This window comes from Sarcophilus harrisii, chromosome 4 (genome assembly GCF_902635505.1).
Source record: "Sarcophilus harrisii chromosome 4, mSarHar1.11, whole genome shotgun sequence".
NCBI lineage: Eukaryota > Metazoa > Chordata > Mammalia > Dasyuromorphia > Dasyuridae > Sarcophilus > Sarcophilus harrisii.
The window spans coordinates 372,530,800-372,543,351 of NC_045429.1; the positions used below are offsets into that span (position 1 = coordinate 372,530,800).

Genomic DNA, 12,552 nt, shown 5'->3' on the forward strand with positions numbered 1-12,552 from the left:
GTAGCCAATATAATTTTTAAAAAGATAATTTTACCTAACTAATCTATTTACGTAATGCCATCCCAAATAAATTATTTTAAAAATTATCTTACTGATTTGGAAAAAATAATAATGAACTTCATTTAGAAGAACAAAAGATCAGGAAGTTCAAAGAAACCAGGAGAAAAAAAGATGAAAAAGGGAGCAGATGTAATAGTATCAGGTCTTAAACCATATTATAAAGTGAAAGCATTATTGAAGTATAAAATGGACAATTTTGATTATTTTAAGTAAAAAAATTTCTTATATAAATAAAATCTAAATGCAGCTAAAAACAGAAGGCAGAAAATTGAGGAAATAACTTTTATAGACAATCTCTTAGGCAGAATATAATTGGGTGGGATATTGCTGTGTATAGCAAATGATTGCTGGTTGACTTAGAAAAACATGAAGAGGCTTGAATTTATGAAATAAAATGTTATTCACCTTCTAAGAAACAGAGAACAAACATAAATATGCAAATATAATTTAATATATGTGTATATTAAGTTATATTTGCATATTTATGTTTGTTCTCTGTTTGTTACATGTTACAAACAAATAAACATATATGTGTATGTTTAGCTATCCATATGTGTATATGCATGCATATGTGTTATGTGTCTGTGTATCTGCATTTAATTGTGGCTTTCTTGGGGGAGGGTACCGAAGGGGCGGGGAAATAAAGTAAAAAAATGCACAACAGAAAACAAATGAAAACCTACAAGGAAGTAAAGAAAAGCTGGGCAGCCTTGAAAATACTGTGAAATATTTATTACATAGGTTTTCTTGAAATGGAAATTTAGTGCATTATATTGAATCCTCTTTTATGTTCTGCTGTATATAGCAAATTTTTTTCTTTTCTTATTTTGTACTGAAGTTCAAAATAAATTTTAAAACTTAAAAAATATTAATATTAAAAATATATTTAAATTTTTCTTTTTTTATTATCTATTTATTCCTTGTATTAATTTTATAGAAACAAAAGTGATAAGGATTTGCACCAGAGTAGTAACAGTATCAGAAAATAAACAGGCTTTTGACAACAAAGTTTATAAGGATGGATGATAAGAGAACGAGAGGTACAGAATCTCCTAGATTGTGAGCCTGAGGAAATGAGAGAATCATATTTTTCTGTAATAAAGTAGGAAGGGGACAGTTTAAGGAGGAAAATAATGAATTCTGTTTTGGGCATGTTGAGTTTAAGATGTCTACTAGACATCCAATTAGAAATGTGTGAAAGACAGATGGAAATGTGAGACTGAAGTCTCATCGAGGCTGGAGCAGGGAGGGAAGGCATGAATGGAAATCTATAGAAGCTGATAAAATGATCTACTTGTATAGAGGGAGAAAAGAAAAGAGCCTAGGAGAGAACTCTAAGAGACACCTACAATTAGAGGGCATGATGTGGAAGAGGATCCAGCAAAGGAGACAGAAGTGGTCATCATAATTAGAATAATTAAAGCTTAAAATTGTCTAATTTAAGTTCTCTCATTTAATATATGTAAATTCTTATCAACACTATGATTGTAACTTCACATTTTTTTCCAAATATAGCTTCCCAAAATATTACCCAATGAATTAATCCTTTTAAGAAGAATTCACAATAGTGAAACTGTCAATTAAAATAATAAAGATTTTAAAAGGCAACAAAAGTAGCTAATCAATACCATCCAAAACATTGATCATGCCTTTTTAAAGTACATTCTGTTCCCCAACCCCCCTCTCCATTTTTCCTTGGCAACAAAGGAACATCTAAATTCAGTTTACTGGGGCCAACTTGAGTCATTATAATTATACAGTGTTAAGTTTAATTTTATTGTTCTCTCCCTTACAGTGATAGTCACTGTGTATACTAATGTCCTGCTAGAAGATTCTGTTGTTATTTAGTCTTCCCATGATACTTTGAATTCCTTATATTCATTGTTTGTTACAGCACAGTAATATTCTATTACATTTATATATCCCAATTTGTTTAGCATTTCCAATCAATGGGTACCTGCTTGTTTTTTAATTCTTGCAACCATAAAAATTAATGCTATAAATAATTTGTTATTTTATTGATCCTGTCTGATTTCCTTGGAATACATGCCTGCCTCGGAATCTCTGATTCAAAGAACATGGACATTTTAGTTATTTTTTAAACTTAATTCCAAATTTTTTTCCCCACAAGAGTTAGATTAATTCATAGTTCTAACTGTGGGGTATTATTAGTGTCTCCCTTCTTATAATTCATCCAGTGACTTCCAAATTTTATCATTTTTGTTAATATGCATAGTGTGAAGTCAAACAGTTTCTTCAAATTGTATTGCTGAAATTATTTGTGATTTGGAGCAATTTTTCTTCTGATTACTGTTTTTCTTTTCTTTTTTTTTTAGAAGAGTGTGTCCATATCTTGACTACATAGGCATTGGAGAATGGCTCTTGGTCTTAAATATTTGTGTTCCTTTCCTACATATTTTGGATATTAGGCCCTTTTCAGAGATGTTTAATTCAAAATAAAAATTATTCCAACTTTTGTTTATGCAATTTTTTTCATGTAACAAATTATTTATTTTATTTTTTGTGATTCTCTCTATCTTTCATTTCAATTGTTTTTATATGTCAAGAACAATGCTAGGTGCTGGAGATAACAAGTCCAAAGGGAAATCAATCCTTACTGGCAAGTACTTTATAATTAGAGAAAAAAACAAATTATACCCATATAGAATAAATAGAAAGAATAAACACAAAGTAGTTGAGTGCAAGGTATTTTGAGGCAAGGATTTGCAACTGGAAGGATCAGGAGAGGCTTCATCCAGAACAAGCTCATATGAGCTCTCTTGAAGGCTTCCTTCATAGATTGATTCTGTGAATCAAAGGAAGGAACAATGTGTACTTTAGGGATGCAGGATGACCAGTACAAAGACTTATGACATGAAGCATGACACTACAAGTGAAGAACAAAAACAAAGTTAATTTCACTGGAGTGGACAGTACAGGAAGGGGATTAATGTACAGCACTGGAAAGGTAAATCAAACTGAGGTTGTGAAGGACCGTAAAAGTTATATGTAGATATTTGCATTGATTTTTGAGGCAAAAGAAGTCACTGGTATTTAAGAATGGATTGGAGAGGAGAAAAGATCCGAGACATAGAGATGGATAAGTTGTAAAAGATTCCTCATCTTAAGCTCTAATTTTTTTATAGTGTATTTAAGCCAGATCGCCATTTTAAGCTTACTGGGAACATATGGTACAAAATGTAGGTCTAAAAGTAATGTCTACAAAAATGCTTTGCAGTTTTTCTAGCAGTTTTTGTCACTTATGGAGTTCTTCCATAAGTTTATGTTCTCAGGTTTATTAACACTGGGTTATATCCAATTATTTTTTATTTTTGCTAATCTGAACTATTCAACTGATATACTTTTAAATTTCTCAATCCAAATAATTTTACTTTACAAAATAACTGAAGTCAAAAGTATTATTTCTCTTTTCAGTGTTATATTTTTCATTATAAACCTAAGATTAAAGACCTTTTTTTCAGGGAATTCTGTCATTACTTTGCCTCACTCTATAAAGTACTTCTTCCTTTACTAGTTTCACTAGTACAGCAATAATCTTTTAGGTATCACAATTTTTATTTGCATTTAGGATCATGATTTTTATTATACTGATTGGTCAAACATGAGAAATGAAAATGCTCCAATTGGTTAAATAATTTTTTATTTTGAGTGTTTTGTAATAGTATCTGAACAATTTCTTAGTGTCTTAATCTACTAACTTCCATATATTTTATGTATTTTGTAGTTACACTGAATAGGACTTCTCTTTCTGTGATTTCCTCTTGGATTTTGTGGTTGCTAAGCATAAATATTAATGACTTTGTGATTTTTTTCATATCCTGCTATTTTACTTAACTTGTTATCTTAATTTTTCTCAGATTCTGAGATTTTCATTAAAACACCATGCTGTCTGCAAATAGGGCTAATTTTTTCTACTTTTAGACAATAATTATTCCTTTAATTTTTCTCATTATATATTGCTATTACTAGCATATCTAGAACCATGTCAAATAACTGCATGCTTTCTTCATTTCATATTTACTGGGGAAGCTTTTTGCTGAAGCTCCTATATTTTGTCTCCTATGTTTACTTGAAAGTAAGCTAATGAAAGCAGAGATGTCCCACTTTTTCCATTTGTACTGCCATTACTTAACACAGCAGCAAATATTTTTGTACATAGTAAATGCTTTTATATTCATTCATTGCAAATAATAATAGTAGCTACTGGTTTTAGAGAAAAATTACACTAAAAGGGTTCTTCTTTGCACTTTTTAGAGATTTCAGCATAAATAAATGTTACACATAAGGATTCTCCTATTTTTACTGATATAAATATAGTTGGGAGTATTGTTTTTAAAAGAGTTAAGTTATTTAATTTTCAATTTCTCTTTTAGCAAAAGAAATGCTAAAATTATTTGATTGCATAAAATAGTGGCAAAGAAATAAATAGTTTGAGTTTTCTTTTTTCACACGAATAACTTTCTTTAATTCATTAAAAAAGCAACTAAATTTAAATATGACATTGGATGCTTTTACATTCATTCACTGCAAATAATGCTAGCTACTGGTTTTAGAGAGTTTTAAAAATCACACCAAAAATAGTTCTTCTTTGTCTTGTACTTTTTACAGATTTTAGTATAAATGCTACAAATAAAAGATTCTCCTATTTTTACTATAAATATAGTTTGGAGATATTATTTTTTAAAAGAATTAAGTTATTTGATTTGCTAGCAAAAGAAATATAATTAGTTTCAAGGAAATAGTTTAAGAGATTTCTTTTTTTCACATGAATAACTTTTAAAAAAAACTATTTCATTAAAAAAAAGAGAGACTAAATTTAAATGTGATCTTGGACAAATCACGTCATCTCTTTGAACCTAAGATTCCTCATTTGTAAACAAGGGGAATTTAAATCAGATGAATTCCAAGGTCCTTTCCTGATTTAAAAAATTTAATGCTTCTATGACAAATAGTAACATAGTTATATTGTCATATCTCACCTAACTTACATTAACTTTCTGTAAAAATATGAAGCTATGCTTGTTTTTTCTTTCATTTTTTTTCTTTTTTCATCTGATTTTTCTTGTGCAGCATGATAAATGTGGAAATGTTTAGAATAATTTGCACATGTTTATCCTATATTGAATTACCTGCTATCTAGGAGGGAAGTGGGAAAGGAGGGAGAAATATATGGAACATGAGATTTTATAAGGGTGAATGCTGCAAACTATCTTTGCATGTATTTTGAAAAATAGAAAGTTATTATTAAAAACTGAAGATAGTCTTTATTCTAATAGGAATGTTAAAAATAAGGAACTGAGTAAATAATGTAATAAGAAAGGTTCCACAAAATTATGATGAAGTTTGTATCAATTATGTTATTGTGAAACAGTCTTATATAGGAAAATCTTCTGTCACACACAACTATACATTAAAATCTGAATTTATACAATATAAATTCTTAAAACATAAAACTTTCTAATACCATTAAAATCAACTTATAAGTTTATACATTTCTTAAAATATATACATTTGTGAGTATAAAACAAGATTCATAACGCAAAAAAAAATATATCCTTTTTATGTATATTTACTAAATATATCAACATACATCACTATGACAACTGAGGTTAAATAATATAAAACATGAAAACTGCAAAATACCATGGAGAAATCACAGATATTAGAATTTTATCCCCAAAATCTTTTAGGAATTTTTTTCAGTGAAGGGTAGACGTCATCTTAAAGACACTCTGGGTACATCCCTTTTAATTACCACATATTTATGAAAATGTTTGGTTTGAAAACCATTACCTGATCAATGAGAATGTTTAGCTTTGTAAGCAAAATAAAACCACGACCTTGGACAAGATATTGTCCAAGTGCTGCCATGTGAGTCTCCTCTTCTTCCTCCTCTTTGGACTCAGCCCGCTGGACCACCGCATTACAAAGCCGATTAACATCGGTCAGGAATTCACGTGCCAGTGAATTACTGTCGCTGCTCATGACTGAGCTATGAAAAATTTAAAAAAATTTTTTATCACAATATAAGAAAAATTTAAATTAGATTAATGAAATTTTTATAAAAGTGTAATGACATAACAGAAACACACCTGAAATAGAACTGATAGTATTGAGGAAGCTAAAAAAACATAACTGACACTTGGGAGTAAATGGAATAACTATGAAGGACAACAGAAAGAAAATCTTCAGACTGGAAAACATATAAAGAAGATGTTATTAGGAAGCTGAAATGGTAAATGAACTTTTTAAAAGTTCATTTTTATTCATAAAAATTTTTATTTTTATTAATACTTTTTGTTTTTACATTAGTTTCATTTACCAATATATCCCTCCTTTTCCCTAGAGAGCTCCATTATAATAAAGGAAAAAAAACATAATAATCTCTTGTAATAGATAAGTAAATTAGCTTTTGTTAGTTGCAGAAATATCTGCAAGTGTCTCATTTCATTCCAAAAATCTAGCATAAACTAATAAAGTATGGGTCTGAGTTTGGCCCAGTCCAAAACACTCTCCCACTGGGTACTCAATTGCAATTTTTCTGAGACAATTATATTCTATGTCCCATAACCAAACAGGAACAATCACAATATTTTTTTTTTGGAGGGGGGGAAGAAAGGATTAAATATTTATATAGTACTTACTTGTGTCAGGTCCTGCATTAAACATTTTTACAAATAAATCTCATCTGATACCCACAACAATTCTTTAAGGTAGATGCTACTATTATTTCCATTATGCAGCTGAAGAAATTAAGGCAAAACTTACGTGACCTGTCCAAAGTCACACAGCTATTAAGTGTCTGAGACAAATTTGAACTCAATTCCATCTGACTCTAGGCACTCTATCTACTGGCATTACCAGTGAACTCTGGTATTAAAAGGATGTTTTCAGGAAAAGCTTGTAATTATTAATGGGGTTTTACCATTCTGGAAGGCAATTCCACCCACTTTCCCTCCTATTCAATTCCAGAATCAAATAATTATCTATTTGTAGATAATTGTAGATAATTTGTAATAATTATCTATAGATACATAATTATCTATACAGTACCAGATACTGTATAGACATAGATATAATAGCTCTATAGGTTATTTATCCAGAAGGATGGGTTGATCAGGTCAAACTCTTATTTATGGATCTCTTCCAAGAAGCCCTAACATATTCTGGGGTTTGATGCAAATGTCATATGCAAATAAGCGCATCTGGAAGATATTGGGATTCACTGGGAATTAGTCACTGACAACTAACATTTTTGGCTATCATAGAGAACTCTCTTTTTTATGCCTTACATGATGTTTCAGATCAGAGAATCATTGAAGATGGTTATTGATACAATCTTTTTAAAAATCTAGAATGATTTTGATGCACTTATAGAAGATATTTTGTTAGAAGAGAACCTTTAAGGTGGTATTTTGCTCAATTGAATCAAATGCTTTTTTCATAACAAGCAATAAAGAAAAGTAAAATTTTATATTATCCATATCTTTTAGTCAATTCCAAAAAAGGAAAGGAATGGGAAGGAATGAAAAAAGAGGAAAGAGGGAAAAGAGAAAGGAGAAAGGAGAAAAGGAAGGAGAAAGAACAAAGGGAAAGAAGGGAAAAGGAGAAGGGGAAAGGGGAAGAAAAAATGGAAAAGGGAGAAAGGGAAAGGGAAAAAAAGAGGAAAGGGAAAAATGGAAAAAATGTAGTTCACTGTAGAATATGTGAAAGCCTGTTTCTTCTCTAATACCTCACTCAGGAATATCTTTGGTTCATGAATTTTTTAAAAAATCCAAATGACTAAAGAATTTAATAAATTCGTACCATATGAAAATTGGTAAACAGATACTTTTTAAAGTGCATTTTTATTCATAAAAATTTTAAGTTTTCTTTTTATTAATATTTTGTTTTTATATAACTTTCATTTCCCAATATAGTCCTCTTCTTCCCTGAAGAGAGCTATCTTTTATAATAAAGGGAAAAGTGCATATTCTTATTGAATATCCTCCTGTGATGGCTAAGTAAATTAGCTTTGTTAGTTGATGAAATACCTATAAGTGTCTCATTTCATTATAAAATTTAGAATAAGCTAAAAAAGATGAGTGTCTGAGTTTGCATATTTATGCAAATTTATGACTGTTGCTATTCAGCTATTGAACATGGAATATAGCCATATCAGAAAAATTGCAATTGAGTACCAAAATGGACAGTTGGGCCAAAAAGGGCCAAACTCTCTGAGAATGATGGACAACCAAGCAACCATCATCTATTAAAGCACATTTGGGAGTTACAAATATGCTGAAAATCTTCTACAAAAAAATCTTTGTAGATTTTGCCCATTTTCCTTGTTTGATATTCTTTCATTTTCATCTTTAAATGTCCTAAGGCATTTCCTTACTCTTTATTGCTTCCCTCTATGTTATGAGATAATGCTGCTCATAACCACTACCTTTATGTAATATTTTACAAATAAATTTATTACTTCTCCATTCCCTAATAGCTTTCTCATCCTGTCAATCCACCCTCAACCACTTGTCATTCTAGTCTGAAGAATGAGTTTTGATGGTGAGTTCCTATAAGAATCTTTAATTGAGAAAGTACCCACATCCGTCATGCTCACACCCAGCTCAGCCTCTACTCTACTGAAACTTCACCTGCACCCTAGGAGCCTTCCCTTTCTGGCAATACCTCATCCTCTAAGGCCCCCTCCTCTTAAGTGTTGAACTCCTCCCTGAAATCTTTATTTTAGTAATTACTCCTGCTTACATACTATGCTTACTTCTATACTAAACTCCTTCTAAACTTCTTTCTCCTCATCGCAACTTTCTTTATTCAAAAAAGAAAGCCATATTGTAACCAACACACATCAAAAGAAGAATTACTTCTCAAAGGGCGAGACCTTAAAACATGGAATGGTAAAGCTAAATACCTGAAAGTTTTTCCTATTTCAAGGAAAAGCAAAGGTTTTCAGTAGTGAAAGCTGCACCACTTTGATCTATAACATTATTACTAGATCAAAATTAGAAGAAAAGTAGCAAGATTATCACATTAGGGCAAATAACATGGTAAAGAAAAAAAAGGAAAAAAGGAAATTCAAATAGTAAAGAATAAAAAAAAGGTAAAATTCAGAAATAAAATGGGTCACAAAAAGAATGGAAATAAAAAGATTTCACAAGACATAAGGAAAAAGATTATAGATTTATTTTACTATGGAGATAGTTAATGATACATCAATAGCAAAATGGATCAATTTCACTAATATATACATAGCCTAAATTACAATTCCAAAAATAAATAGAAGTGTTAAATGTTCATAAATTTTTCTGGAAATGACCAGAAATAATTTAAGCAAATACTATTCTACTAACATGCTAGGGCTGCCAACAATTTATATCTTTACCCCATATTTTAAATACCTGTGATTCATTATTTCCACCTACTCCTACCTTAAAACTATGTGGAACCTGTATATATGTTATTTTTAAAATTTTTCTAAAAATGTAATTTATAAATAAGTACTAATTTTAACTTGAAAGATATCAACAAACAAGGTCATCTTCAAATACAAAGAACATTAAAGTGTTCTATTTGAAAACACAAATCTCATTATTTTCAGATTTTTATTGTTTAAAAATATGTACTAAATTTAGTATATTACTTCTATGAGCTTGCCTACGTGTCTATGATTCTCTCTGAACCTCTGGCTCTCTTCTTTTTTTTTTTTTCCTCTGAGGCAATTGGGTTAAGTGACCTGCCCAGGGTCACACAGCTAGGAAGTGTTAAGTGTCTGAGGTCAAATTTGAACTCAGGTCCTACTGACTTCAGGACTGGTAATCTATCCACTGCACTCTTTAGCTGCTCTCTTTGGTTCCCTTCTATACATTTTTTAAAATATGTATCAGGACTTTCAGGTTTTCTACTTCACAAATGACTTTTACCAATAAATATCACATCATTAACTAGAGTTTTCTTCACTGTATGACAGGACTTCATAGCTGAATCTTGGGAGTTCACAATACTCAAAAAAAAAGTTTAAACAAGCACATTTCCCCAAAACAAACCATCACAAAACTATCTACTTGTCAGCTTAAACACTTTCCCAAGTGAGGGAAGAACTTTAACAAGAGGAAAATATAAGCTGATGATGATGAGAGTTCCAATTTAAGCCTTGAGAGAAAAGTTTCTAATGACTACTAAATACACTCCCTCCATTCCAATTTTACCTTTCTTATATCTTTAGTTTGTCAAGCTTTAGTCCTTTGGGGCTCTTATAGTACCTGACTTAAAACAAACAATTGGGCAAGGGGACTTCTTATACTGAGTGATTAGCCCTTTGAATGCTTCAGGAGGTCCCCTTTTGTTTCAAATATTACTGAAAACATCTACATGTGACATTGCATAGTCCAATTCTTACTCATCAAAATCTCAGTAGGGTCCACTAACATTCTATTCAACAAATACATAACATTATTATGAAATACTTACCGGTATTTTCAACACTTCAGTAACATTTATATTCTTTTTTTTTTTTTTTTAATGAACTCCTTAGGTAAAGAAATAAAGAATTATTCTTGGACTGAGTCTTCACCTGAAATAAAAGAACAAATTAATAATGATCATTGGCACAAGCATTTCGTTGTACTATTTAACAGTGTTAAAAGTGAAGCATAGTCACTACCACATTTAATACACAAAATAGACACTTTAAAATATGTTTTTAACAGCATATTTAAAAAATTATTTCAAGGAGAAAGCTTCCAATAACAATTACCATTTTAGTCACATAATTTTTCCCAATTTCTAAAAGGAATCTTTTTAAAAAGGGGTTGGTGTATAAAAAATAATTTAAAACAACCAATCAACATGTTCTCTAAATAAAACAGAAGTACCATATATGAAACCTCAAATCTTATTAAGTATAGCTTTTTTTAAATTATTTTTTAAAAATATATAAATTCAGCCTATTGATTGCAAAAGCTATTCTGCATGACTGTATTTCTCTCTCAAACGCTTTTTGTGCATTTTAAAAAATACTTTAAGCTTCTGTTGAATTACAGTTTTTTCGAAAGTAATCTATTTTAAAGTCCTCAATCAATAATTTCCACATTTTTAACACAACCAAGGCTTTCCCTAATATATGATGAGATTTCAATTTTAAAGTTCTTCCTTTTAGAAAACTTCTCTATCAATGCTCATCTAGTTCACTCCCCAGTTTTTCTTTCAATAAGCCATGGAAACCACTTCATGACTACAGTTACCAAGAAATCTAAAAGGAAATTTAACATCAGATGGATATTGCATATGATAGAAGTAATGTTATAAGGCTTAAATAAAAAAAATGTACATAGAGTGGTACCTAAATTTTAAAATACTATGTCATCCTTATTTGAAGGGAAGAAGCAAACAAAATTTATTAAGCACCCATTCAAGTTTGCAAATAAGCACTTCTATTACCTCATGTGACCCTCACAACAATAGGGTAGATACAATTATGATACCCATATTACAAATTAAAGTGTAAAATCCTTAAGGGCAGATACTGTATTTTGACTCCTTTGGTATATCCAGTGCTTATTAGCTTAGTGCCTGGAGTATAGCAGGAATTTAATAAATGTTTACGGATTGAGGATCCCGAGGCAGACAAAGGTTACTTGCCCAGGGTCACACTAACAGTGCCTGAGGCCGGATCTGAACACAAGTCTTCCTAATGCCATACCCAGCAGTCTATCCACTAAGACACTTGCCTGCTACCTAAAATCTTATTTTTTTTTAAAGCTGCCTTTACCATTTCTGCCATTGCCTATTCTTACAACCTAAATTATATAAAATTATAAATATTTACATGTGGTTGTATATAGAGAAAGATTAATTCTAAAACTTGGACAATGAAAGTGAAATTAAGTAATATATAAAAGAAAGAACACTCAATGCAGGTTCAACTCAGCCTTTGACATCCTCACTTTATCACTTTGAACCTATTTCCTTATCAGAAAATACAGAAAAATAAAATCTATTGTACTTATCTTCAAAAGGTTATTAAAAGAATCAAAAGAGCCAAAATAGCACAATGGAAAGAGCCTTATCAGAAAATACAGAAAAATAAAATCTATTGTACTTATCTTCAAAAGGTTATTAAAAGAATCAAAAGAGCCAAAATAGCACAATGGAAAGAGCCTTTACTCTAGTTTAAAGTTTAGTCTAGTCTAGTTTACTCACCTGTGTAAGCACATCACTAACCCTTTCTGGGCCTCAGATCTTTTTTACAGTAGCTGTTAACCATCCTTCACCCATCTTGTACTTCTGAAGAAAATTTTTTAAGCCAAGTGTAAAACTGTTTTTAACCCTATTAAATTTCAATTCAGCCAGTGGGCCATCAAGATTTTTGAATGCTATCTCTGAAATGTAATAAATTGACTATCCCTCTCAGCTTCTTTGACTACATCCAAACCACTAATAAAAATGTGAAGCAGCATAAAGCACAAAAACTAG

General features: G+C 30.5%; 1 protein-coding gene across 7 annotated transcripts in view; it reads right to left on the reverse strand.

Moving 5' to 3' along the window:
- The window catches only part of LYST (lysosomal trafficking regulator), a 221,227-nt gene that overhangs the window by 160,335 nt on the left and 48,340 nt on the right, over positions 1-12,552 (reverse strand). For all 7 annotated transcript variants that reach the window (XM_031966940.1, XM_031966938.1, XM_031966939.1 and 4 more), the window contains exons 2-3: positions 10,549-10,651; positions 5,875-6,073 (exon numbers count right to left, since the gene is read on the reverse strand). In XM_031966940.1, the coding sequence (XP_031822800.1) occupies positions 5,875-6,066 (192 nt within the window). In that variant the 5' untranslated portion in view covers positions 6,067-6,073; positions 10,549-10,651. The remainder of the gene's footprint in view (positions 1-5,874; positions 6,074-10,548; positions 10,652-12,552) is intronic.